At 52.2% G+C, this 27,983-nt stretch overlaps 1 protein-coding gene and 1 long non-coding RNA gene across 4 annotated transcripts in view; one reads left to right on the plus strand and one right to left on the minus strand.

Annotated features, from left to right (window-relative positions):
- Positions 1-3,932: 3,932 nt before the first annotated feature.
- The window catches only part of LOC132657861 (uncharacterized), a 46,634-nt gene continuing 22,583 nt past the window's right edge, over positions 3,933-27,983 (plus strand). The window contains exons 1-2 of one of the 2 annotated variants that reach the window (XR_009596594.1): positions 3,933-4,063; positions 18,949-19,200. This is a non-coding gene — a long non-coding RNA (uncharacterized LOC132657861). The remainder of the gene's footprint in view (positions 4,064-18,948; positions 19,201-27,983) is intronic. The other variant, XR_009596593.1, reaches the window with a different exon arrangement.
- SCN2B (sodium voltage-gated channel beta subunit 2) lies at positions 12,949-27,967 on the minus strand. 2 transcript variants are annotated; one of them, XM_042232696.2, is made up of 4 exons: positions 27,910-27,967; positions 14,979-15,145; positions 14,473-14,683; positions 12,949-13,203 (listed from the first exon to the last, which is right to left on the minus strand). In XM_042232696.2, exons 2-4 carry the CDS (start codon positions 15,126-15,128, stop codon positions 13,004-13,006), a joined length of 561 nt encoding a protein of 186 aa, XP_042088630.1. In that variant the 5' UTR covers positions 15,129-15,145; positions 27,910-27,967; the 3' UTR covers positions 12,949-13,003. The 2 variants fall into 2 exon arrangements, with proteins under 2 accessions (XP_042088630.1, XP_004016112.1); XM_004016063.6 differs by having other exon boundaries at positions 12,952-13,203; positions 27,715-27,967.

The raw sequence follows: 27,983 nt of genomic DNA on the forward strand, positions 1-27,983 counted from the left end.
GGAGATGCAGGAGACACAGGTTTGATCCCTGGGTCGGGAAGATCCCCGGGTCGGGAAGAGCCCCTGAAGTAAGAAATGGCAACCCGCTCCAGTATTCTTGCCTGGAGAATTCCACAGACAGAGGCGCCTGGTGGGCTACAGTCCATGGGGTCGCAAAGAGGCCTGAGGCAACTGAACGCACGCCCTCCCACGCATGCACCCAGGCGCAGTGCTATTCCCAGTGGCTTAGGAACTCATGTCTGCTCTCCTCCTCAGGCCCCCTCCCTCCCCCGCAGGTCCTGTCTGCCTTCGGGGCCCTCCATCCTCGCCTGTCTGGATACTGGTTCCGCACTTGGAAACCCGCTTCCACTTCATGGCCTGACCCCTGCTACAGCCCCCCACCACCCACCTTCTTGACTTGAGGGTCCTTGGTGGAATTCAGAGATCATGGACCCTTTGAGATTGTATGGGAAATGCTGGATGTCTATGTGTTTTTTTCTTTTTTCTTTTTTTTTTCCTGGGCGAAAGACTCAGTATAGCTCTGATAGTGGTACAGTGGCTCTGGAGTTAGACGCTGGGGAATTAAGTCCCAGCTCCAGCGTTTATTGTTGGATGACCTTGAGCAAGTTATGCAATCTTCTGCAGAAACCTCATTTGAAATATGATGAAAGTGATGATATTTACCTCGTGAAATTGCTAAGGGCAATGCCACCCTTAGACCTGGGCAACAGGGGCCTCAGCCCTGGGCTGCTGAGTTTGGAGGGCCTCACTCTGGCCCTCCTTTGATCACACCCCCTCCTCCTCACTGGAAAAGTGGTTCCTGGGACAGCAGGGAAGGGTAATCCATACACCTCACCTTCTAGACCATGCTCCAGACATCTGGGACCATGGAATTCTCTGTTCAAATGACCCAGTTCTGAGCAAGCCTCTTCCCTAGGCCCATCCTCTCAGGAGCTGCCCATGCAGAATGTGTACCCACAGGCCCGGGGAGAGGGCAAAGGGCAGCTGTTTGCGGAGGGTGGGGAGTGGATGGAACTTGGCATGCAGGTAGAACCTGACATCCAGGCATGCATCAGAGACCCTGTCCTCCAAGGACCAGGGAAGAGGGGGCCAGAGAATGGCTTTGAGACCTGGCCTTAAAATTAAGACTAAGAAAAATCCATCAAAGACAGAAGATAATAGGCAAGTTTTCACACTTTGTTATCTTGATTCATAACTTATATTTAGACATATATGTACTTTCCATTTGTGTGCTCACCCCCAAGCATCACAGACATCAGATGTAGACCTATGGAGACTGGATGAGATGTTGTTGTTTGTCCTTTAGTCTCTAAGTTCTGTCTGACTCTTCTGCAACCCCGTGGACTGTAGCCCACCAGGCTCCTCTGTCCAGAGTTTCCCAGGCAAGAATACTGGAGTGGGTTGCCATTTCCTCCTCAAGGGGATCTTCCTGACCCAGGGATTGAACCTGCATCTTCTGCTTGGCAGGTAGATTCTTTACCACTGAGCCACCAGGGAAGCCCTGGATGAGATATTATCACATGTAAAAGTGCTAACAGAGTTCTAGGCACAGGGTCAGCTCCCAGTACATTTTAGCTCTTATTATTCTCAAAGAGGTCTGGGGCCCTAAAAAGTCTAAGCCTCTTTCTGTCTCCAAGTTTGCACGTTCACCCCCTCCTTTGCCAGGAGGTCCCAGACACTAGATCCATAGGGCCAGGCCTCCTCGCTGCTCAATTTATTTTTACAACGGGGGTCATGTTTCTCAGGAGCCGGAGCCTGAGGTGAGTCAGGAGGTGAGCCAAAGGGAAGGAACGTGACCCCTGCCCAGAGAAGGGGGATGGGAGGGGACAGAGCTCCCTGGGTAGCTCTAGATCCTGGTGACCCGAAAATGTGCCAGTTTCCTCCATGCCCTCCACCTTCTCAGCTGCATCTCTGCTCACCAATTCTTAGAGCCAGAAGGGTCCTTACAAAATCCATACGCCTCCCAAATGAAAAAACAGGCACAGAGAGGTAAGATGTGTGGGCCAAGGTCACAGAGAAAGTGATTCGTCAAGTCAGAATTAGAATCTACCCCATTATTTGATTCCCTCCCTCCACACCCCCAGCTCTCCTCTAAAGAACATCAGGAGGGCTCCACAACTGGGCAGAAAAAGTGTTTGAGAGATGCATTAGCGGCTAGAGGAATTTTACATTTAGAGAGCGCTTTCCTCTAAAATTCTCAAAACCCTAGTCCATCGATTGATCCATCCAGGGATGCCAGGGGAGAGGGCAAGCAAAGGTCAGAATTCCTCTTTCCCACCTTTGGGAAACTACTTCTTTGCAGAGCCCTCCCTGACATAAACCTCCTTCATCCAACTCAAGAGCCCCAGTCTGGGGTCTGGGAGGGGGATGGGCAGGTACCTTGGCTCTTTCCTCCTCCTCCTCCTCCTCCTCCTTCTCTTCCTGTTGGAAGTCCCTAGAGGGCGGGATGGCAGTTGGGACACAGCCCTCAGCTGCACCCAGCAGGGTGGATTCCTGAGGGTGGGCTCCTGCACACTCAGGTCTTGGGCAGCCGGCTCAGAAATACCCTGAAGAGCAAGCTTTCAGAGAGGCATAGAGGGATTGGGCCCTGGGCCAAGGAGCTGTCAGGGAGCTGTTATCGGGTGGGAGGAGATAGGGCCTAGATTTAAGGGGAAAGGATTTTTTTTCTAGGGGCGGGGTGTGGGACGGGGAAAGGTTCAAGCGGTTCTTTGAGGCAGTTAGTCCAACAGTTCTCTCTGAGACAGGCGGCCTCTTGGTTCCTGCCCTCGGCCTCCACCCCCAGCCCTCCCAGGAGCAAGATGGGAGCTAGAAAGGGGCACAAGCACGAGATGAGGGTCAGAGTGTCAGAGTGTGGTGGGGATTTGGCCCCGGGCAGGAATGGGGGCAGAACTCTGGCTCGAAGCCTTCCGGGAGATGCTCTTACCCGGGAAGGCACGCACCCCTGGGCGCTGTCCCACCTTCCACAGCAGGGGGTGGGGTGGGGGTGTTGGGGGAGGTGATGGAAGATTCCATCCCCTGTCTGTTCTCAGAAAGCGAGCCAAGACCCCGGCAGGGGAGGAAGGGAGAGATCTGGTGAGGTCTCCAGAGCTATTTTAAGAGGAGTTCCTTCTAAGTAAAGGGAGCCTGGCAGGGAGCGCCCCCCTCCCCCCACGGCTCCCCTCTCGCCCTTGCCTGCCGCCCGCCTCCCCCGCTCCCCCACAAGCCCTCGCGGCTCCTGTCCGGGCATTGCAGGTAACCGGGCTGGAGGGCAACCCTGCTGACTCGGCTTTTAGAGATAGACGAGGGGCTTTGCAGGGAGCCCCCCTCAAGCCCCCACCTCACAGCCTCTCCCACCAACCATGGACCGCTTGCATCTAACACCCCAGAGCTTATAACCCCCTGTTATAAACAGAGCCCCAACCTCAGGACCGCGGGACTGCAGAAGCCAGGGAGCTCTGCATGAACTCCAAGCTGAACGCCCCCAAATCCTTCTGCCTCTGGGGTTGGGGTTGTGTGGATGTGACCTGGACAGACGTTTGGGAACCTCTTTCTAGTGTACCTCGGTCTATTCGCTGCCCATCCTTACTCACTATTCTGCCCCCAGCCCCAGCTCACTGCCGGCTTGCCCCAGCCACAGTCCCAGCATCCGCTGAAGTTTGTCAGGTGCTGAGGGGGTTAACCCGACACCGTGTACCTAAGGAACCAGTACTGGCCACCTTGCCTGCTGCTCCCCAGCCCACTGGGCATCTGAGTTGGGGTGGAGATAAACCCTTCCTGAACCCTCCTTACGCATCTCCACTTCCTAAGGGCTCTGGGTGCAGGCAGGTAGGCAGCCACCTCCTCCATCCCTCCCCTCCTCTTTTTCTGTTTTCTGCCAGGTTCTTTCCAAACATCCTCTCTGGCAAAGGGGGGGGGGTGGGGAGCCCCAGACAGATGAGCTCATTGGGAGGAGGAGGGCAGAGAGAGGAGGAAGCTGAAATATCCTGACCAGAGAGATGCTCACCGGACCATCCTAAGCTGGAGAGGGGTGTGTGCCCTCTTCCAGGACCAGGCTCTGCTTCCCTCACTGCAACTCAGAGACGGGGTGAGTCCTGGGCATCCCTTTATTCTGGGCCACTTTGGGGTGGGGTGTGAAGCCCCACAGCAGGATCTCTGCCACCCTGCTCAGCAGCCCAGAGATGTGTTTACCTCTCTGTTTCATGGGTTACCATGCCTCCTCACTGCCTTCCCATCAAGGGAGGATGGGGGCTCAGGAGGGCTGGGGGTCAGAGGCATCGGGAAGGTGGTCATTGATCGCAGGGGGACTGCTTTGTCAGCTGAATGGCCAAATGTCCTCCCAGAACCCTAGACCTGGTCCTGCCACTGAGCTGGGCGCTGGGACAGACTGACCAAACCGGAAGCATAAAATGGAACAGAGCGCCAGGCAAGGCTCCCTGGATGTTCTGGTCCCGTCCGCTATGAACATTTTAGTGCAGGAGCAGTGGATCTTGTAAAGTGAGGGGAAAGGGAGGGCGTGGAGTAGGAGCGGAGCTATGATGGGGCGGAAGGTCAGGATTTAGCCGAGAGGAAGGGAAGCAGCATGGAGAGAGTCTGCCCGGAGTGAAGGGCCGCCTGGGGAAGTTGGGGTGAGACACAGGCCGAGGAGGAGGGGTAATGATAGAGGCAACTGGTCAGCAGGTGAAGAAGAGTTTTTATAGGTTTTCAGAAACCAGGAGAGGAGAGGGCGGCCGGCAGAGGCCAGAGCTGTTTGCACAGAGCTGTGGGGTCAAGGGCCAGGCCAGGGAGGGTGTTTGGGATGCCCCAGACATCCCAGTGGGAAGGCTTTGCCTCTGCTTCCAAACACTTTTACCCACCTCTTGTTGTCCACGGTCATTTTGAAATTGGCTCCGAGTCACCCTTCCCCCATCCACTCCCAGGCCTCTGGGCTGCAAGAGGCTGGACCACTGCCCTTTCTCACAGTCTGATGTGATGGCTTTGGCTTCACTCCACCCTGGGTGTGAATTCTTTGCTAGTATTTTCTAGCTGTGTCACCTTGAGTGTACACATACTTAGTTTAACAGAACCTTGGTCTCTTTATCTGTAAAAGTGAGAAAAGAATGCATATTGGGGGAGTTGTCTTAGCCAGCTGATGCACACAGAATACTGAGCTCAGGGCAAGGCACAGAGTAGCTACTCAGTAAAAGTGATCATCCTTATTAGCCTAGCCAACTGTCACTCATCCCCCCAACCAACCCGGCCCCACCCTCCAAGCCCTCTGAGGCTGGATATGTCTCAGTGGTAAAGAATCTGCCTGTAATGCAGGAGACACGCGGGTTCGATCCCTGGGTTGGGAAGATCCCTTGGAAGAGGGCATGGCAATCCACTCCAGTATTCCTGCCTGGAGAATCCCCTGGACAGAGGAGCCTGGTGGGCTACAGTCCATAGAGTCGCAAAGACCTGGACTCAGTGAAGTAACTGAGCATGCATGCATGAACCCGCCCATGCCCACAGCCCTTCCCAACAGCATCAGCTCCTGTGAGAGCCCACACGGTATGCGTTTGAGCATGCTATGAGACAAGGATGGGGAGGCTGAAGACTATAGCAAAGTTGGGAGGGCGAAGGGAGGAGGTGGAAAGGATTGTCACCATTTTCTGCAGTTTTGCTTGAAGGACAAGGGATACTCTGCCCCTGCTGGAGGACCCAGCATTCAAGTTAGGCTTGGCGTGATCTGTGGAAGGAAGCTCCTGAGGGTTCTTAACTCCAAAATTCTACCCTCTCCCAGCCTATTTCCCACTGTGAATAGGGTTTTGCCACCTGCCCTCTCCCACCATTGCTAAGTCAAGTAAAGATGACCAGGGCAGGCAGGTAGCCGGACGCAGAGGCAGCCTGGGGTAGGGCATGACAGGAACACGGCAGCCAGGCAGGAGTTTGCCCTTGCGTGTGTCCTGTTCATCTTCAGCCAAGCAAGAGTTAATCCCGCATCTGTCATTTGAATCCTAAGATGACGGTGGCAGAGAGACATTGCCAGTAAGTTTAGACAGCGTCTAAAAGTATGCCCTAATATACGCATCTTCTGGACAACACCCCCAAGCTAGGCTTGAAGACCTTCCGGGATCGCGATCTCATTACCTCAAAGAAACATAACCCTCTGCACAGCTCTGACTTACGCTGGATCTATACCCGCCTGTCCGCCAGCTCTAATGTTTCATCCTGGGGCAGAACAGGACAAGGCTAATCCCTCTCCCCTGTGGCCACAGCCCTAACCACTTTTTGGCCATCAGCTGTGACATACACTTCCCCTCCGAGAGGAACCCACCCTCTTCATTTGTCCGTTTGCCCACAGGGGGCTCTCAATCTGTTGAGGCAAACAGTTCCTAGTCCTCATGCCACCTGTTCACAGGGAATTTGTCACAGCTGAGAAGCAGAGACAGCTACGGTCAGGACAAAGGTGATTTGCCAATGAGGCAAAAGGAAAAGCCCCTCCCATGGAATCCTGAGTTGCCAAGCGGAGCATCCAGTGTCCACCTGCCCCCCTTCCCTAGCACCTCATGGACCCTCAAGGTCATGATGGCCAGATAAAAGAAGCTGCTTTGTGAGGCTTCCCACCACTAGCCTAGTGGGAGCACTCAACTCATCCAGTCCCACCACCTCCATCCCAGTCTTTCTTTCTCCTAGACAGAGATGTCCTCGGCCCCCCAGAGGAGTGGGGTTCTAGACTGATCTATTTGGGGACAAGTTTATGTGCCATACCAAGATGCCAGGATCTAGTCTAAGATGAGCTTCCTTCCCCATCACCCTCTGGGACCCTCAATTACTGGGTGACTGGAGCCTGGGCTCCAAGGTGGTTGGAGCCTTGCACATCAACGTGGTAGCAGGCATCATGGCAGGTGTCAGGATGAGTCTGTGCAGGGCAATAACACTAGGGCATCTGAGAAGCATGCCTGCAGAGCCCAGCCAGCATGGACCTTCTGAGGTCCCGAAATACTAAAGGAGGAAGAGGGCAGGAGAGTTAGTAGGGGCCCATGCCCCTCCATCCGGCTGCCCAGACCACATTCCACCAGGCCCTGCTTCAGCCTCCTCTCGCCTAAAGGTTTCTAGATACCACCCCCACCCCTGCAAGATGGAAGGAAGACAAGCAGTCTAAGAGGGACTGGACGCAAACCAGCCTGAAGAAAGTCACTCTACTGCTGTGTAGAAGAGGACTCAGAAAGGCAACTAAAGCCAAGCTCTGTCAATAGCCTGTGTGACTTTGAGAGAATTACTTACCCTCTTTGAACCTCAGCTTTAAAAACTGCACCCTGACCAGAAGCCTGGGGCCTCTTCTTGTGCAACTCAAGCCCTCTGGGGAGGGGCAGGCAGGTGCCTGGGCTGGTGTGGACTGCTGTGCTGAGCTGTGCCGAGTGCTAGGCCCAGACGAGTTGTGGGCTATGGGAAGAACAGGCGGCTTGGGGCCTGCTGGGAGATCCTGGATTGTCCTGGACTCATCAAGTGGCCTTAAGCAAGTCACTTCCCCAATCTGGTCCTCAGTTTCCCCTTCAGGATAATCAGGAGACTTGGTCAAGTAGTCCCTAGGACCCATCTGATGTAAAGATTGACTCCCTCCCCACTTCCGCCATTCTTCTGGGCTCTAAAACCTGTCCTAGAGACTCAGCCCAGCACACAAACTCCTGTTCCATGGCAGCTGGCTGTGGGCAGGCCAATGGCCTGAGCCCCACGGGGGCTCCAGTGGGAAGCCAAGGAGCAGTGGGGACGGGGAGGCTCTTGTAGGCACCTCAGCTGGGGGACACGGGAGGCTGGTGAGCAATCCTGAACACTGGGGTGGGAGCTAGCCTTTCCTTGACATGGCAGTGCCTTCAGCAATCAGAAACAAACCTCCGCCTAAGCAGGCTGGGCCCCAAAACATCAATTTAGGGGAGACACCTGAGCCAAACCCAGCCCTCCCAGAAGCCAGTTGTTATTGTTTAGTCTCTAAGTCATGTCCAACTCCTTGTGACCTCATGGACTGTAGCCCACCAGGCTCCTCTGTCCATGGGATTTTCCAGGCAAGAATACTGGAGTGGGTTGCCATTTCCCCCTCCAGGGGATCTTCCCAACCCAGGGATCAAACACATTGGTCTCCTGCATTGGTGGGCGGGTTCTCTACAGCTGAGCCACAAGGGAAGTCTCCCACGAGCCAGGCCCAGCTCTGAGGTGTCCTCCAAGGCTCTGGTGGAAAAGCCCTGGGCTGAGTTAGATGCTGTGTCCACCCAGAAGGAACCAGCCAGAATCCTAGCACCTTCTACTCCTGAGTCTACGTCGCCTGCATCAGTTTCCCTGTTAGGTAAAGAAGCATCCTGTCTAACATCAGGTCCTTGGAAGGACTCAGGGACTCCGAGGACAGACATCCTTTTAAACTAAGGTAGCTTCAGTTCTGTCAAATACCAGCCACCTCTGCATAAGGCTGCCACCTTCTATCTGGCTTCTTTCTTGGGGAGCAGCTGCCAGCATTAGGACTATGAGTGTTAGGCTTGTCCTGGAATATTCTAAGATGCATCTAACCACTCACCGCTGGTGAAGGTCTCTGGATTACCGCGGAGCAGGCAGAAATGAGAAAGAAACCAAGGAAAAAACAGGAACCAACCACTTCAGCATTCCCTTGACATTCAGAAAGTTGAGGATTTTCTTATTGGGTGAGTTTCCTAGGCAAGGGTGTGTGTGTACCTGTGTGTGTCTGTGCGTAAGAGAGAGAAAAATGCAAAGAGAAACATAAGAACAGGAGGCAAGAGAGAAAAAGACTGCATGTGCCTGGGAGAACCAGAACCCCGGGGCCAGGTGGTTGCTTTTGGTCCTAAATTGAGGGCTGACTCATCAACACATCCCTAGGATACACCGGTTCGCAGATGGGACACGAGCAACCTGATTCCTCCCTGCAGCCACCCTCATCCATGAAGTTGCATGAGGGCAGACTCGGCACCAGATGTCATCTATTTCCCTTGAGCCTGAAGCGGATGAAAGAGATGTCTGCCTAGTCAGACACAGCTTAGCAACAGGGAGCAGGAAGGATGGCCCATCCACCCTCGGAAAGAGCAGACAGCACCAGCATGACAGCCAGCCTTGGGGGCTTGCAGTGTTGTCATCCAGAAATAACCAAGAGCCCTCCAAGAAGTGGGTGTTTAGCCACCCTGTCCCCAGGGTGCTTGCCAGGTGGATGGAGTCGCCCAGGATTCTGGGAAGGCCACGAGGGGAAAAAGAGACATCTGACAACAAGAGGGGAGCGGGACGACCTCATCCTTGATGGCGACCTGGCAGTGTCAGTGACATAACCAGGGAAGGAGTGACGGGGCCCCTGTGACGGTCCTGGCACTGCTTCAACTTGCCCCACCCCCTGAAAAAAGTCACAGTCGAGGGAGGTTCAGGGGAGACCGTCAGTTTATTGCAGCCAATACATCCAAGCAAGGAGACACGCTGTGGAAGAAACTCAGTCTGCTCCCAAAAGCAGATGCCTCACAGCGGCTGGGTCACAGAGGACCACCTGAGTTTCTCTCCCCACCACCTCTTCCATCACCACATAGCACATCAGTCCTAGAAAATGCATGAGTAGCTGTGTTTTCCCCTCCAAGTGCACAAACAGCCATGAGAACATTCCATAATTTGCCTTTGATGAATCAACTCAAAATATTGAGAAATGATTGTTTCCCCCCAACCCAGTGTAACTTTGGGGGTGGATGTAGTGAGATGTCCTATATTTGTATATATAATATATCTCTACCTATATATAGACTATGTACAAACGCATCGGCAAGCTTCAATAAAGGACAACATCAGCAAGAGGCACAGCAAAAGACACAGGCTGTCTATCCTTAAGACGCAGATAGGAAGAAAAATCTCTTGATTCATCACCCGTTCCAATTGCATTAAGCCATTCCTATGGCCTGGGACTATCTTTTTTGGACCTAGCCAGCACTTTCATTTGTCCATCTGCTTAACCTGACCTTGCAAATACTTACCAGCCCGGCCTCACCAAGGAGAGTCACAAGGAGAAATACAGATCCAGCTTCTCCTTTTTATAAATCGAGAATAAACTGTGATTAGCCCAGAGCCAGGGGGCAGATAGCTATTTCCAAAGCCAGTTCCAAGGCACCTCAAGGCATTTCAGTCCTGAAAAAGTGTGCTTTGTTCTTCATAAGCTAAATTCCATGGGTTGGCCAGCCCACCTCTCTTTACAGGACACTTAATTAGGAGAAAGAGACAGATAGAGGGTTCCAAGAGAGCAGGAGAGGCAGGAGCAGTTGAGAAAACCAGCAGAGTGCAGTGATGGGAATGTGCAGCCGGAAGCAGGGCTTGAGCCCCACGGTGCAGGAGGAGGTCCACACTAGAAAGCAGGGTGCCGAAGGGACATCTCACCGGTCTCCCACCTCTACTCGCAGAAGCCCCATTTTGTTCCCAACCTCATCACCTTAGGGGAGGTAGCTCCATGAGGCCTCTGGAAGAGACTCTTAAGAGGCCTTAGGAAGAAAGAGCATATGAAGATGGGCACCTGGGACAAAGGTGGTTTCTGGCCCCTCCCCATCGGCTCGGGCGTCTGAGGCCCCTTGGAGAGGCATTACTCTCCCTAGGACCCTCCAAGTCAGGGCAGAAAAAGGAAGGAACCCAAAAGTCTCGGGCTTCCTTTATAGAGAGTAGAATTTCTTAGAATAAACTTAGGGAATCTTGCAAATAATTCCCCTAAATGTTATGAAAAAGAAGAGTTCCCAGCATCTGCACAGATCCTTCCTCATCCTGGAAGAAGAGAGCACTTAAGAAGTTGCCAAAAAAGCGAAATCTGCAAGGGGCAGATGTGTTGTTACAACCACCCTTGATCTCGGCTGGAGATCAAGGTGCCCACCACCCACCTCTCTCGTCTCAGCTGGTTGGCTTCAAGGATGAGCAATGTCCACCCACCCCAGGTGTCCTGGGGGCTTAGCCCACCCCCATTGGCAGTGTGTTGATTGGCAGTTAGGTACTGATGACTTAGAATTTTCAGATGAGCTGGACTCATCCCACTCAGGAGCTCTCAGGCTGTGGCCCATCCCCAACTCTGTGCGCACTCTGCCTGGCCTCTCACCCTCTTCCCTACTGTATCTTCCCTTTTTCCTTCCTTTCTTCCCTTCCCAGGGCCCAGATTCTGGAATCTCTTCCTTCTTCTCCTACCCCAGCCCTGGAAGCAGTAGCTGCAGAGGTGGAATTAGATGCACCAAAAAAAAAAAAAATCACCTTGGTTCCCCATAGTGCTGACCTAGCAGTTCCCAGCTCCGTTACGGTTTTGTGTACATCCCCAGCACCTGGCCCAGTGCCTGGCACATAGGAGATGCTCAGTAAATGGATGGTGAGTTGAAGTGAATTAAAGTGAATCGTCCATACGCGATTGCTCTCTCCCCTTTGCTGGGCAGAGGCAGAGAATGGTCCCAGAGGCTGTTGGAGTCCTGTCTCCACCCCATTTCCCCAGACTCCCGTTCTCGGGTTCTGGGCACTGACTCCCTCAGCCTGGGCAGCTTCGAGAAAGATTGGGAATCTCTGCAAAGGGTCTGCTTGGGGCAGGGTTGGGCATTCCGGCAGCTCTGCCCTCCCACTGCCATCACCCCATCCCAGCCTTAGTCACAGCCCGAGGGCTGGACTCCCAAGAGGTAAGTGGGGCTGGAGGAGCCTGACTCCCTCTCCACATCTCTTCCACAAACTGTAGCTCTGTTGATTCAAACTGGAAAAGAAGAAACCCAAGGAGAAGCAGGCCCCTTGGTTTCTGTGAATGTGACCCTCAGTCTCCAGGTCTGTAGTATGGGTGACTAGGCTAGTTGATCTCCGAGGGCCTTCCAAGGCAGTTTCTCTCTGTCTCTCTCCCTCTCCTGAGGTTTAAGCAATTCCCTCTCTGTATGAATAAAATGGCAGTGAAAGTTGGCTCCCCACAAATGCTACTCTGCTCTCCACAGACAGAGTCGTCCAGGCGGGAGAGGGGTAACATGGCTCCAGATGTGACATGGCCACACGGTCTCAGAGGCTTCCCTCCCCGCCGAAAGCCGGGTGAAACCCTGCTGAGCACGGGAAAGTTTGAGCAGGAGTCCCAGTGAAGCCTCCACTCTGTGCACAGCTCTTCCAATGTGCCCCCCCCACCATCTCCCCACCTGAGGCGGGCGGCTCCTGGCCCAGTGAGAGCCACCACCCGGGCGAGAAGGCAGTTGACCATGAACTCCATTCTACAACAGAGGCCCCAGCCCCTTGTCTCTCTCTCCTCTGACTTTGAAGTTATCTCCTGTTGGTGGGTAACTGTGGTGAAAACAGACCACCAGCCAGACAGACCCCACCCCTGCCGCACGGCCTCGCTCAGCAGCCCTTTGGTACTTTTCTCGCCAGAAGTCCCAAAGGCTTGGCAGCCAGTGGAGACCCAGGGGCATCTGTGGAAGCAGACGAGGTGGGGAAGGGCGAGGAGTAGAGATCCCGGGGTCAAGGCTTGTCTCTGGCTGCCTCCAGCCCCGGCTCCCCTTCCTTCCACACCCAGGAAACGCACAGGTGTCCCCTTCAACAAGCCCCCAAGTTACAGGAAGGCGTCACCACCCCCATGACGAGACCACCCCCATGACGAGGCCGCCCCGGGCTGGGAGCCGGGCCATGCGCCCCGCCCCCACTTGGAGGGGCAGCCCCAGAGGCCTGTCCCACCTTCAGGTCCCCTCTGGAGCCACCACCAGATCAGCCCACGCCCTGGGCAGGCTGGACAGCTGGCCCCCTCCTCTCTCTGCGCCCCTCCCCAGGCCTCCTGCCTCCTCTCAGGGGCTGGCAGTTTTCACCCCGCTTCTCCCTCCCCCCCACCCCCACCCAGGGCCCACACATCCCAGACCCCAGCAGGTTTCTCAAATCAAAGAGAGGTGGGTCACTCTTGGTGCAGGGGACAGGAAGGGAGGGGCTCAGGAGGAGGCCCCAGGCGGGCCGGGGGGTCCTGGCTCGAGAGAAGCACACCGAGAGAGGGCAGGCGGGGCGGGGCGGGGCGGGGCGGGGTGGGAGGGGCAGCGCACGGGGCGGGGCCGCAGGGCCGCCGCCGTTACTTGGCGCCGTCGTCCGCGTTGCCCTCTCCGTCGGTCTTGCCCTCCTCCTCAGTCTTCAGGTCATCCGTGCTCAGTTTCTGCTCTTTTTTCCTCCTCACGCACTTCACCACCATCAGCACCAAGATGACCACAGCCAGAAAGCCTCCGACGGAGGCGCCCACGATCACGGCCACCGTGGAATCCCGCTCGGGGGGCTCTGGAGAAGGAGAGGAGACAGACCGCTGAGCGCTAAGGCTGGAAAAGGGAGCCCCGCCCGCTGGCCTCTGCTCCCTGCAGCGCGCGCGGGGTGGTCCTGCCTTCACTCTCTTGCGGGAAAGCTAGCCATGGCCAAAAACCAACCCAGCCTCTCAGCGCCCCGCCCACCCCGTAATCCCAGGGCACCTGAAATCGCCAGGAGTGGGTGGTCCAATACTGTATTCAGGAGGATGGGCTTTGAGCCCAATGGACCCAATCTGAGTCCCAGTTGTACTGTTTTTCCTTTTTTTTTTCCTTCCACATTTCTTAAGTAACATTTCTTTTCTTAAAAACTTCTCTTAAAATTTTTTAATTTTTAAAAAGTAAAATACAGAAAAGCTGCCGCACTCCCATATACTCTTCACAGTTTCACCAATTATTAACATTTTGGCAACGCTAACAAATTTGCCAATTTGTTTTATAAATTTTTATTCTGTATTGGGGCATAGCCAATAAACAGTGTTGTACGGTTTCAAGTGAACATCGAAGGGACTCAGCCACACATGTACATGTATCTGTTCTCCCTGAAACTCCCCTCCCTTCCAGGCTACCACATAACATGGAACAGAGTTCCATAGGCTCTACAGTAGATCCTCACTGGTGATCCATTTTAAATATAGCAATGTCTGATTGCACTATTTTTTTAAGTTCTCTTTTTTAATTAATTATTTATTTGCACCGAATCTCAATTGCTACATGTAGGATCCTTGGTTGTGGCATGTGGGATCTTTAGAGGCAGCATGCCAAGTCTTAGTTATAGCATGTGTGATCTAGTTTCCTGACCAGGGACTGAACCTAAGCCCTCTGGATGCAGAGTCTTAACCACTGGACCACCAGGGAAGTCACTGTACTATTTATTGTGTGACCTTAGATACCTTACATAGCCTTGGTTTTCTCATCTGTAAAATGGGGATGAGAAAGGGTTGTATGAAGATGAAATGAGATAATGCATATGCAGAGTTTACCTGTACCTACAACTGAGACATAGTAAGTGTCCAATAAATGAAAGCTGTTCTCAAGATTCTTAAGGTCATGATCATGATGCATAGCATCATCAGGACTCTCAGAGACACAGTCCTCAAGGACTGGAAGGAGTGAAACAGATGCCTTCCACCCAGCACACGCTGTGGCTCCCACCCCTCCACAGGGCACAGCTTCTCCCAAGGCGCCCACTAGCCCTGCTGGAGAGTAGCAGGCTGGGAATGGGCAGGGCCCCCCCGCAGCCTCTCACCTTCCATGAGGACCTGCAGATAGATCTTGCCGTGGCCGCGGTGGCGGTCAGGCGGGTTCATGATGTAGCAGTTGTAGGTGCCCTCGTCCTCCAGCTGCACTTTCTTCAGGGTGACTGACACGTCATACTTGCTGGGGTTCCCCGAGAACTCCACGCGGTCTCGGAACCGCTCCAGCTTCAGGTTAATGATCTTCATGCGGAACTGGAGGAACTGAGTGGGGGTGACGGGGTTGGATGAGCGAGGAGCTGCAAGGACAGCAGGAACCCCCTCCTCCCTCCCCCCTCCTTTACCTGGAAGGGAGGCAGTCACCTCCAGATCTCTGCTGCCCTCCCAGGGCCACCCAGGTGTGACAACACACCTCTGCTGATGCCCTGGGGAGCAGACAGCCCACCAGGGTATGCCGCAGTCCTCGTCCAAGGCAGGGACAGGTGGTGGGAAAGAGGGGCTTCATGCTGTGGGCCTCCTGCCTCCTCCCCCAATCCCCTGCCACCATCCCAGGGCTCACCATCTCCTCGGAGCAGTTGTTACACTCCTGGTAAGTCCAGTTCAGGGAGAACTGTTTGTGGTTCACGGTGTAGCAGGAGTTGAAGGTGCAGGGCAGGCGGGCATCAGAGCCATTGAGGACGTTGAGGGTGTTAGGTACTGTGACTTCCATGCTCCTCCCTGGTGGCACTGTGGACAAAGTCACACTCAATGAGGATTCTGGCTGACGCTGCCGGGGAGGGGACAGGTGCGCCTGGTGGGGAGTGGAGCAGAGCTCAGGCAGCTGGCTGAGTCCCTTGTGGCTGCAATTTGTCAGAGGGGAGTGGAGAGGGGGGCAGAACTCATAAGGGGTGCCTGATGTGGCCCTTGGAGAGAAGTGGGGGAAAAAACAAGGCTGGGGTGTAGAGAAATCAAGCATCTGTCAAGCCAGGGACAGACAGATGGCCTCAAGCCCTCCCTCCGCCTGATGACCGTTATGGCCGCCTGGAGGCTGAAGACCTTGGACAAGGCCTGCACTGTGCTGGCCTAGCTTTCCCCTTCCTTCCACCGCTTCCAACTGTCTCAGCAGAGCCCATGCCCTTCCAGCTGCAACTGCGGGGTCTCCAGGGGCAGGCAGCCTGGAAGACAGATGCAGAGGCCTCGACCCTCATACCCCAGGGCAGAGGAAAGCCTGGGCACTCAGCCCAGCCCAGCTCCCTCCTCTTCCCCAGGGTCCTGGCAGATGAACAACAGGAGGGAAGCAATACCCCATAAGAACAAGCACAGTTCAAAGGGATCAACTGATGGGTCTACAAGGACAGGAGTCCCTTTTGGAGACATCAGGCCTGGACTGCGAAATGCCAGGCTGGATGAATCACAGCTGGAATCAAGATTGCCGGGAGAAATATTAACAAACCACACTTATGGCAGAAAGTGAAAAGGAACTAAAGAGCCTCTTGATGAAGGTGAAAGAGGAGAGTGAAAAAGCTGGCTTAAAACTCAACATTCAGAAAACTCAGATCATGGCATATGGTCCCATCACTTCATGGAAACAATATGGGGGGAAAAAATGAAAACAGTGGCAGATTATATTTTCTTGGGTTCCAAAATTACTGTGGACAGTGATTGCAGCCATGAAATTAAAAAAAGCTTGCTCCTTGGAAGAAAAGCTATGACAAACCTAGACAGCATATTAAAAAGCAGAGACATCACTTTACTCACAAAGGTCCATATAGTCAAAGCTATGGTTTTTCCATACTCATGTAGAGATGTGAGAATTGGACCATAAAGAAAGCTAAGTGCCAAAGAACTGATGTTTTTGAACTGTGGTGCTGGAGAAGATTCTTGACAGTCCCTTGGACAGCAAGCAGAGCAAACCAGTCAATCCTAAAGGAAATCAACCCTGAATATTCATTGAAAGGACTGATGCTGAAGCTGAAGCTTCAATCCTTTGGCCACGTGGTACAAAGAGCTGACTCATTGTAAAAGACCCTGAAGTTGGGAAAGATTGAGGGCAGGAGGAGAAGAAGGTGACAGGATGAGATAGTTGGCTGACATCATCAATTCAATGGACATGACTTTGAGCAAACTCTGAGAGATAGTGAAGGACAGGGAAGCCTGGCATGCTGCAGTCCATGGGGTCACACAGAGTCAGACAGGACTCAGTGACTAAACAACCACACAGAAGAGAAATAGTAATACTAAGTATCAATCATTCATTCACCCATTTACCAAATATTTACCAAACATTTCTAAATCACCTTCTCTGCCCACCCCACCCCTCCAGACACTCAGTCTAGGCCCCAGGGTTATTGCTGTGATACAGGCAGAGATGCTGTAACTGAGTTTGTATTCTAGGGAGGGGGGCAGATGTTAACAGGGGAAAGATAATAATGTAACTTTAGTGATACACAGCAAGGGCTGTAAATAATATAAGGTGCAGGGTGCTGTTTGACATCAAAAGTCAGGGAAGGCTTCCCCAAGGGGTGCCCGTAGGTGGGCCCCACTAAAGTGAGGGAGTGAGAAGTTTTCAAATTTTGAAGGAATCTGGGGCAGCAGAACATCCAGAGGAAAGTTCCAGTGGTTGGAATGAGCATCACGAGTCTGGGGCACAACCCAGGAGGTGATCAAAGGGGCAGTTGGAAACAGCTGAGGCCCCAGACTTAGGCAGGGACCAGGCTGCCATTCTTCTGAGATAGGAAGCCACTAGAGGGTGCCCAGGCAGCAGCTAGGAGGCACGGAGTTCCCATTAGACACAGTTCAATCCTAGCTCTGCCTTCTGTCAGCTGGGAGAATGTGGGCAGGTTCTTCCACCTTCTGAGGCTCAGGCACCTCCTGTGTAAAATGCACCGATGATACCTACCTGCTGGGATTATAACAATTAAGTAAGACAAAACATATAAACCAAGTTCAGTTCAGTCGCTCAGTCATGTCCAACTCTTTGCAACCCCATGAATAGCAGCACGCCAGGCCTCCCTGTCCATCACCATCTCCCGGAGTTCACTCAGACCCACGTCCATCGAGTAGTGATGCCATCCAGCCATCTCATCCTCTGTCGTCCCCTTCTCCTCCTGCCCCCAATCCCTTCCAGCATCAGAGTCTTTTCCAATGAGTCAACTCTTCGCATGAGGTGGCCAAAGTACTGGAGTTTCAGCCTTAGCATCATTCCCTCCAAAGAAATCCCAGGGCTGATCTCCTTCGGAATGGACTGGTTGGATCTCAAGAGTCTTCTCCAACACCACAGTTCAAAAGCATCAATTCTTCGGCACTCAGCTTTCTTCAAAGTCCAACTCTCACATCCATACATGACCACTGGAGAAACCATAGCTTTGACTAGGTGGACCTTCGTCTGCAAAGTAATGTCTCTGCTTTTGAATATGCTATCTAGGTTGGTCATAACTTTTCTTCCAAGGAGTAAGCGTCTTTTAATTTCATGGCTGCAGTCACCATCTGCAGTGATTTGGGAGCCCCCCAAATATAAAGTCTGACACTGTTTCCACTGTTTCCCCATCTATTTCCCATGGAGTGATGGGACCAGATGCCATGATCTTTGTTTTCTGGATGTTGAGCTTTAAGCCAACTTTTTCACTCTCCTCTTTCACTTTCATCAAGAGGCTTTTAGTTCCTCTTCACTTTCTGCCATAAGGGCAGTGTCATCTGCATAGCTGAGGTTATTGATATTTCTCCCGGCAATCTTGATTCCAGCTGCTGCTTCTTCCAGCCCAGCGTTTCTCATGATGTACTCGGCATAGAAGTTAAATAAGCACGGTGACAATATACAGCCTTGACATACTCCTTTTCCTATTTGGAACCAGTCTGTTGGTCCATGTCCAGCTCTAACTGTTGCTTCCTGACCTGCATATAGGTTTCTCAAGAGGCAGGTCAGGTGGTCTGGTATTCCCATCTCTTTCAGAATTTTCCACAGTTTATTGTGATCCACACAGTCAAAGGCTTTGGCATAGTCAATAAAGCAGAATAGATATTTTTCTGGAACTCTCTTGCTTTTCCATGATCCAGTGGATGTTGGCAATTTGATCTCTGGTTCCTCTGCCTTTTCTAAAACCAGCTTGAACATCTGGAAGTTCATGGTTCACATATTGCTGAAGCCTGGCTTGGAGAATTTTGAGCATTACTTTACTAGCATGTGAGATGAGTGCAATTGTGCGGTAGTTTGAGTATTCTTTGGCACTGCCTTTCTTTGTGATTGGAATGAAAACTGACCTTTTCCAGTCCTGTGGCCACTGCTGAGTTTTCCAAATTTGCTGGCATATTGAGTGCAGCACTTTCACAGCATCATCTTTCAGGATTTGAAATAGCTCAGCTGGAATGCCATCACCTCCACTAGCTTTGTTCGTAGTGATGCTTTCTAAGGCCCACTTGACTTCACATTCCAGGATGTCTGGCTCTAGGTGAGTGATCAGACCATCGTGATTATCTTGGACGTGAAGCTCTTTTTTGTATAGTTCTTCTGTGTATTCTTGCCACCTCTTCTTAATATCTTCTGCTTCCGTTAGGACCACACAGAAGCATGGCCAAGAGGAGCTACCCCTTGCCCAGAGTCAGAGGCAGTGACTGAGAGCATCAGGCTGAGATGGCACAGGAGCGGCCAAGAGAAGCTACCCCGCGTCTGAGGTCAGGGGCTGCGGCCGAGATGAGCTACCTCACGTCTAAGGAGCAGTGGCTATGCAGGCCCAGGAGGGCTGAGAGGAGCTACTCCACGTTCAAGGTCAGGAGGGGCGACCATGAGGAGATACCCCTTGTCAAAGGTAAGAAAAACCCAAGTAAGATGGTAGTTGTTGCCACAGGGCATCAGAGGGCAGACACACTGAAACCATAATCACAGAAAACTAGCCAATCTGATCACAGGGACCACAGTCTTGTCTAATTCAATGAAAGTAAGCCATGTGGGGCCACCCAAGATGGACGGGTCATGGTGGAGAGGTCTGACAGAATGTGGTCCACTGGAGAAGGGAATGGCAAACCACTTCAGTATTCTTGCCTTGAGAACCCCATGAACAGTATGAAAAGGCAAAATGATAGGATACTGAAAGAGGAACTCGCCAGGTCAGTAGGTGCCCAATATGCTACTGGAGATCAGTGGAGAAATAACTCCAGAAAGAATGAAGGGATGATGCTCAACATCACTCATTATCAGAGAAATGCAAGTCAAAACCACAGTGAGGTACCATTTCATGCCAGTCAGAATGGCTGCAATCCAAAAGTCTACAAGCAATAAATGCTGGAGAGGGTGTGGAGAAAAGGGAACCCTCTTACACTGTTGGTGGGAATGCAAACTAGTACAGCCACCATGGAGAACAGTGTGAAGATTCTTAAAAAAACTGGAAATAGAACTGCCTTATGACCCAGCAATCCCACTGCTGGGCATACATACCAAGGAAACCAGAATTGAAAGAGACACGTGTACCCCAATGTTCATTGCAGCACTGTTTATAATAGACATGGAAACAACCTAGATGTCCATCAGCAGATGAATGGATACGAAAGCTGTGGTACATATACACAATGGAGTATTACTCAGCCATTAAAAGGAATACATTTGAATCAGTTCTGATGAGATGGATGAAACTGGAGCCGATTATACAGAGTGAAGTAAGCCAGAAAGAAAAACACCAATACAGTATACTAATGCATATATATAGAATTTAGAAAGATGGTAACGATAACCCTGTATGCGAGACAGCAAGAGACACAGATGTATAGAACAGTCTTTTGGACTCTGTGGGAGAGGGCGAGGGTGGGATGATTTGGGAGAATGGCATCGAAACATGTATAACATCATATATGAAACAAATTACCAGTCCAGGTTTGATGCATGATACTGGATGCTTGGGGCTGGTGCACTGGGACGACCCAGAGGGATGGTTCGGGGAGGGAGGAAGAAGGGGGGTTCAGGATGGGGAACACATGTATACCCGTGGTAGATTCATGTTGAGGTATGGCAAAATCAATACACTATTGTAAAGTAATTAACCTCCAATTAAAATAAATAAATTTATATTTTTTAAAAAAAGAATGAAGGGATGGAGCCAAAGCAAAAACAATACCCAGTTGTGGATGTGACTGGTGATAGAAGCAAGGTTCGATGCTGTAAAGAGCAATATTGCAAAGGAACCTGGAATGTCAGGTCCATGAATCAAGGCAAATTGGAAGTGGTCAAACAGGAGATGGCAAATGTGAATGTCGACATTCTAGGAATCAGCGAACTAAAATGGACTGGAATGGGAGAATTTAACTCAGATGACCATTATATCTACTACTGCAGGCAGGAATCCCTTAGAAGAAATGGAGTAGCCATCATGGTCAACAAGAGTCCGAAATGCAGTACTTGGATGCAATCTCAAAAACGACAGAATGATCTCTGTTCATTTCCAAGGAAAACCATTCAATATCACAGTAATCCAAGTCTATGCCCCCACCAGTAATGCTGAAGAGGCTGAAGTTGAACGGTTCTATGAAGACCTACAAGACCTTTTAGAACTAACACCCCAAAAAAGATATAAACCAAAGGGTAGAGGAATTCCCTGGCAGTCCAGTGCTCAGGACCCACACTTCACTGTGGTGGCTGGGGTTCAACCCCTGGTTGGGGAACTTAAGATCCCACAAGCTGCACAGCATGGGCCCCCCAAACATAAAAAATAAGCAAAAGGTAGCCTAAATTCTCCTTAAGCTCTGTCCCATAGAAGGAAGGGCTTCCGGGGCACTCTCCTGGCAGGGGCACCTTGGAGCCTGGCCCCTCAGGATACCCCTTGGAACTGCCTGGGATCTGGCACATGGCGCTCCTTCTGCAGAAGCTGTTTTTTGTGCCAAGCTGCGGAGGCCCCACCCCAGGCACTGCAGCCTGGAAGCAAGGATAGCAAAGTCCTTCCGCTCAGCTCATCCCTCGGGATGAGTGGCCAGGGCCCAGCAGGCACCACTTAAGAACAGGGGATGCTCAGAAATACTGGCCCCGGAGGTCAGGATCTAACCATAGACAGAGGGGGCAGACAGGCGGCCCTGCCTGCAAGGACAGGCTGCTAGGTGTGCTGACATGCACGTCAGGGGAATATGAACTGGAGAGGCTGAGCACCGGCCCAGAAGAACAAAGCCCAGTTCTTACCTCCTCACTCACAGCCGTTATGAAAGCACCGAGCATAGCGCCAGGCTAGGAGGAGGTGTGCGGAAAATGCCATCTCCACCCCCGCTCTGCAGAGGCAGGGGAATCTGCAGGGAAGGAGCCTGGCAGGGCCTTGTCCTGAGCTTACCTCATATCCCGGGAACACCTTGCTTCTCTAGCACCTTCCCTGGGAAGGGTCTGCCCTTTCCCAGAGCTCCTGAACAAAAGGAGCCTCCAAGGACGTTAGGAAGTAGGTGGAGTGAATCTAGGTGACCCATCCCTGCCTCTGTCCTGCCCCAACCCACGACATCACTCCACACACAGAACTTGAACCCTACCAGGAAACCCCTCCATCTTGAAGAAGCTAGCACCCTTCGGGGAGGTCGGGACCCTGGGGAGCGAGGGGCCTTTTCTGGCCCGCCGAAGAGAGGCAGACATAGAGATGCAATGCGGGTCCCTCCTGCATCCCTACCGCACGTCCAGTAGGAGGCACCAGGCGGACACGTGTGCCCTCTAGCGGTCAGAGAGGTCAACCGTCAATTCCCAACTGCAGAGAGGGAAACTTAGGAATTGTATCAACAGATCCAGCTCCATCATCTTACCAACAAGGAAAGGGAGGCCTGAGAAAGACATACAGCGGATAGGGACAAGCCGGGGCCAGAGTCATGGTCCCTGACTCCCTCTCCAGCGCCTACTTCCACCTGAGGCCTCCCAGGATCCCGCCTCAGGGCAAAGTCTTGACGTCCTTTCACCAATCCAGGCAGTCCTTAAAGATGAGTAAGTCATCATGCAACACAGGCAGAGCTCTGAGCAAACTTCTGGGCTCCTGATGAACTCTGCTGCTTCAGGAAATTAGCAGAATCCACAGCTAAGGCCACAAAAGGACTTCATAATAATAACAAGGCCCTTACCATGTGCCAGGCTCTGTTTAAGCACCCTACAGATATCACCCTATGACCACCCCCACTTTCCAGGTGAAGAAATGGAGCACAAAGAAGTTAAATGAATAGCCCAAGTTCACAGCTAGTAAGTGACAAAGCTAGATTGGAACCCAGGCTGCCAGGCTCCAGACAGAGAGGGTCGAGGGGTGGAGACTGCGTGAGGGTGTGCGTTTTGTTCCAAGGGGTCCCAGAGACCAAGCCTCCTGCTGTCTGCAAGGCAGGTCCTGCGCCATAACTGTCAGCCCCCAGGCTGGACAGAGGGGAATGGTCTTATTTAAAATGAACTTCCATACAAGAGGGGGCTTCCCAGGTGGTACTAGTGGTAAAGAACCTGCCTGCCAATGCAGAAGACGTAAGAGAAGTGGGTTCAATCCCTGGGTTGGGAAGACCCCTGGCGGAGGGCATGGCAACCCATTCCAGTATTCTTGCCTGGAGAATCCCATGGACAGAGGAGCCTGGTGGGCTATAGGACCACAAAGAGTCTGACATGACAGAAGCGACTTAGCACACGTGCACCATACAAGGGGAGCCCATGGTCTTCCTGGTTGTCCCATTTGGTACCAGGTCTGGAGCCTGGGTCTCCTGAATTCCAGCTCACAGAAAGGATATGATCAACAGGGGTACAGTCAGGATGTGGCTTTTGAGCTTAGTTCAAAAACATTACCAGGGCCCAGGCCCCCTCATTTTCTCCTAGGCGCATCTGGGCACCGTGGGCCCCATGTCATACAGTGGCCCATCTTGCAGAGAAAATGAACATTTGCTCATTACCTGTCCAACACTTTCCTACAGAGACTAGAAGTTAATTCTCCTCATGCCTCCTTCCAGTCTATGAGGTAGATTACTTTTTTCCTTGGTTAAAAAAAAAAAAAGGCTTGTCTAAGCAAAGAAGTTACCTCCCACCCTTCTGGAGCACATGGCCTCCTGCCGCCCCTGACTTGCAGGTGGCTGTGACATGCAGTGCATCTTCTGGGCTGCCTCACCATTTAGACCCGTCACCTCAGGGCTCCCCTCCCAGGCCGGGCCACTCCCATCAGCCATGAGAGCCTTGTCCTCATCACCCCTCACCACCAACCACCGCAGGCTCCCTGGTACTTTCAGGACCTTGGCCAGGCTCCTGGGCTTCCAAGCCCTTTACCATCTGGGGCCAACCAGCATCCCAACCTCGTTTCCAGCTCCCAACCCTCCACACTTCCTCCACTCCAGTGACTCCAGGGTTCTTGTGGTGGTTTAGGTGCTAAGTTACGTCCAATTCTTGCGACCCCATGGACTGTAGCCTCCTGGGCTCAGAATATTGGAGTGGGTTGCCATTCCCTTCTCCAGAGTTCTTACTTTTCTGAAAACACTGCCTTCTTCCACTCCTCCATGCCTTTGCACAAGTTTTTGCTCCAGATTGGGACGCTCATTCACCCTGCTGCACCTGAGCCCTCCTGCTTATCCTGCAGACCCCAGCTAACAAGGCATCACTTCCCCAGTGCCTGAACCTTCTCCCCAGCCTTCCAGACCCGGAGGCAGAGCAGTATCGTGGCCAAGACCAGTGCTCTCGTACCCTGCTCTGATCTCAGGCAAGATGGTTCACCTCCAAACACCTCAGCTTCCTCATCTGTAAAACGGGAGACAACAATAGGTCCCACCTCCTAGGGCTGTTGTGAGGATTAAATACCAAAGCATAAAGCTCATGGCAGTGCCTGGTACATGGTCAGCCTCACCAAAGGTTAGCTGCTGTTACTATCACCATTGCTGTGGCTTTATAGCACGTGTGATGTGGCATTGTTATTTATGTTGCCAAATCCCTCAGGAGACTCTGGGGAGCTGATTCTTATCCATCTTGGCATCCCTGGACTTAGAACAGTGAATGACACACAGTGGACCCTCAATAAAAGTCTTCCAGACCCGGAGGCAGGGGGAAGGGAAGAGAAGGGAAGGCCTTTTCCCCCATGTGTTCATGTACAGTGGGCTTGAGTGAGGACCAGACTCCACTTTCTAGGCCTCACCTAATATGACCCAGGGGCTTCCCAGGTGGCTCAGTGGTGAAGAATCCACCTGCCAAGCACAGGTTTGATTCCTGGGTTGGGAACATCCACTGGAGAAGGAAATGGCACCCCACTCCACTATTCTTGCCTGGGAAAATCTCATGGACAGAGGAGACTGGCGGGCTACAATGTCCACAAAAGAGTCAGACACGATTTAGTGACTAAAGAACAACATAATCCAGACTTTGGTGACCAGTCCGGTGACTACGGAGCCAAGGGTCTTGAGAAAAACTCTAGGAAAGATCAATCAATTGGATTGCTTCTAACTGAGAACTAGTCTTAGTGCATCTGCCGTGTGTACAGCAGGTTGACCAGCTGTCTCCTGCCCCTTTATCAGCTCTGTAGTCATCCTCACAAACCCAGCCCCTGTCATAGCCCCACCCTTATCACCTGTGGCATCCCTCCATCTCAGGGACCGTTGCTGCTACAGCCATCAGTTTCCTTATCCACCTGACTCCTTGGCCTTGGAGTGCCAGAGCATGCCTCATCACAGCACCAACCAAGTTCAAGTTCAAGGTCCTCACTCTTGCATCTTCCCCACATCCAGGTTTGCAGAAGCTTTAGTTTCCGCCCACCACCACATCACAGCCTCCACACCCTGACTTCTTCACCCCAGACTCCATCTTCCCCTGAGCCACACCCTGGTTCTGGTCCCCCAAACACTTTCCCTTTCTTCACTTAGGGAAGGCTCTCCTTCCCATAGGAAGCTCTCTCTAACTCCTGGAAGAGACCGCATGTCCTGTTCCCCATCTCCTTATACACTGGTCACTCACGCAGCTCCCCTCTTTTTGCCCATATTTAAGATTCTTTAATCCAAATTATGGTTAGCATGTGCTGTGCTTAGTCGCTCAGTTGTGTCTGACTCTTTGCAACCCCATGGACTGTAGCCCACCAGGCTTCTCTGTCCATTGGATTTTCCAGGCAAGAATATTGGAGTAGGTTGCCATTTCCTCCTCTAGGGGATATTCCCAACCCACAGATAGAACTCAGGTCTCCCGCATTGCAGGCGGATTCTTTACCATCTGAGCCACCAGGGTAGCCCGAGAATACTGGAGTGGATAGCCTATCTGCTCTCCATGGGATCTTCCTGACCCAGGGATCAAACCAGGGTGTAGTGCGTTCCAGGCTGATTCTTTACCAGCTGAGCTAACCCAGAAGCCCATTTTTAGCATAGCAGTACCATTTCTCAAACATTGGGGGGCAGTAAAGTTCAGTGGTTAAGAATGGGCTGAAGTCAGACAACCAAGGGTCCAAATCTCAACTCCCTTTAAACTATTCCTGTGACCGTATTGGGCAAGTTACTTATCTGTGCCTGTTTCCCTATCTGTAACATAAGAATCACGGAGAAGGCAATGGCACCCCGCTCCAGTACTCTTGCCTGGAAAATCCTGTGGATGGAGGAGCGGGGCAGGCTGCAGTCCATGAGGTCGCAGAGTTGGGCACGACTGAACGACTTCACTTTCACTTTTCACTTTCATGCATTGGAGAAAGAAATGGCAACCCACTCCAGTGTTCTTGCCTGGAGAATCCCAGGGACGGGGGAGCCTGGTGGGCTGCCGTCTATGGGGTCGCACAGACTCAGACACGACTGAAGCAACTCAGCAGCAGCAGCAGCAGCAACATGAGAATCACAGCATGTCTACCCCACATGATTACCGACTGCCTCAGGACTAAACAAGATACCCAGTGCATGGGCATGTGAAAAGCATTCATAAATGTTAACTATCATTGAGCATCTGCTGTGTGCCAGACTCAAAAACACCCAGGCAGTAGATATTCTTCAGTTCACCCAGGAAAGAGGTGAGTAACTTGGCAATAATATGAAGTAAATGACAAAGGTGGCTTTAAACCCAGATGGAATCCAAGGCTCATGCTCTTTCTACCACCTTAGCTTCTGTAACACTGTTAATACATCCAATAATCCAGCAAAGCTCATTTGCCTTGCAGGCTGCCAGGGGCCCTGTGCTGTCTCTGTTTAGCACTCCGGCCCAATAGCCAGCATGTATGCTAACTCACTTCAGTCATGTCCAACTCTTTGTGACCCCATGGACTGTAGCCTGCCAGCTTCCTCTGTCCATGGGATTCTTCAGGCAAGAATACTGGAGTGGGTTGCCATGCCCTCCTCCAGGGGATCTTCCCCGCCCAGGGAGTGAATTTGCGTCTCTTGTGTCTCCTGCATTGGCAGGCAGGTTCTTTAACTCTAGCGCCACCAATAGCCAGCACAGCTTGCCAGAGAAGGAGAGAGAAAGAGGGTTAAAGAGAGGGAGTGAGAGAGACTTTGTGATAGGGAATATTCCCACTGACAGCCCTTGGACTGGATCCTCAATTGCTATGCCCTCAGTGAGTAAGTGTAAGAGCAAGAGTGAAACTACCTAGACAGCAGGTTTGCAAGTAACTCCCTCACCCACCTACCCACTAGGAAGTCCATGAGAAGCCAGGTATGAAATTAGCATTTGGATCTCTTGACAGTCTGCAAGCGGGGTGGTGGGGGCAGTGCTGGGCAGTTTGGAGACAAGATCTAAAGGGCCACAACCACCCTCAGTCCATGAGTTGCTTTTTTTTTTCTCCTGATCCCTTCACCTGACCCCTCCTCCACTCCATCTGGCCCAAGCCAGAGAGCTTCTTCATCAGTGCCTGCTTCAGCAGTTCTCATCCCAATTTCGAGATCATTCCTCAAGCCTGCTTCCCACCTACGCCCCTACACACAGCAACAAATCAGTGGTACAGATTTCCAGGAAGCCAGACCCAGACTCAACTTTCTGCCCCCTACTCCACCACCGAATACTCTTCAATACCCTAAATCCGCCAGATTCTGAAGATTCACAGACATTAAGTCCCAGATCATCTGCAGCTGAAAGCAAAAATCCATGAAGAGGCTCTGCAGATCAACCTACCCTCTGCCCCCACCCCCACACAGGTCCATTTCAGGGAAATCCACAGAAAAATCACTTCTCTTGACACCTCCGGGGAACACTCGGATCCCCTGACCCAGCATTTCTGGGACCAGCTCACCCCAGCATTATGCGGTCCCCCGGACTGCATTATGCCGTCCCCCAGTCCCAGCACCTCTCTCCCCAAGGACACCAAGGGAAGCACAAGCAATGTCCTCTTTCCTGCCCCCGGCCCCCATCCTCCTCCTGTTGCAGCTGCACTTCTGGACCCCTCAGGAGCATGCAGATGTGCAGTCTAACTTACCTAAAGAGAAAAAGAGACTGAGCCCCGTGAGACTGAAGGCAGGGCGAGGTAGCCAGGCATTTCTGTGCATTTTCAGACTGAGATGTTAGTCGGGTGGGATAGGGGAGAGGGTGATTTGAGGGGCCGAGGGCTACGAGGGAGGAATGGTTAGATGCTAAAAAAAAAAATGCACAGATGTACTTCAAAGACACATACAACATTAAGGAAGCTTTATTTCCATCTCTCTAATATGGCCGGCTTGTATGTTGCTGCTAAAAAGAGAGAGGGAG

This window comes from Ovis aries, chromosome 15 (assembly GCF_016772045.2).
Source record: "Ovis aries strain OAR_USU_Benz2616 breed Rambouillet chromosome 15, ARS-UI_Ramb_v3.0, whole genome shotgun sequence".
NCBI classification, from domain to species: Eukaryota; Metazoa; Chordata; class Mammalia; order Artiodactyla; family Bovidae; genus Ovis; species Ovis aries.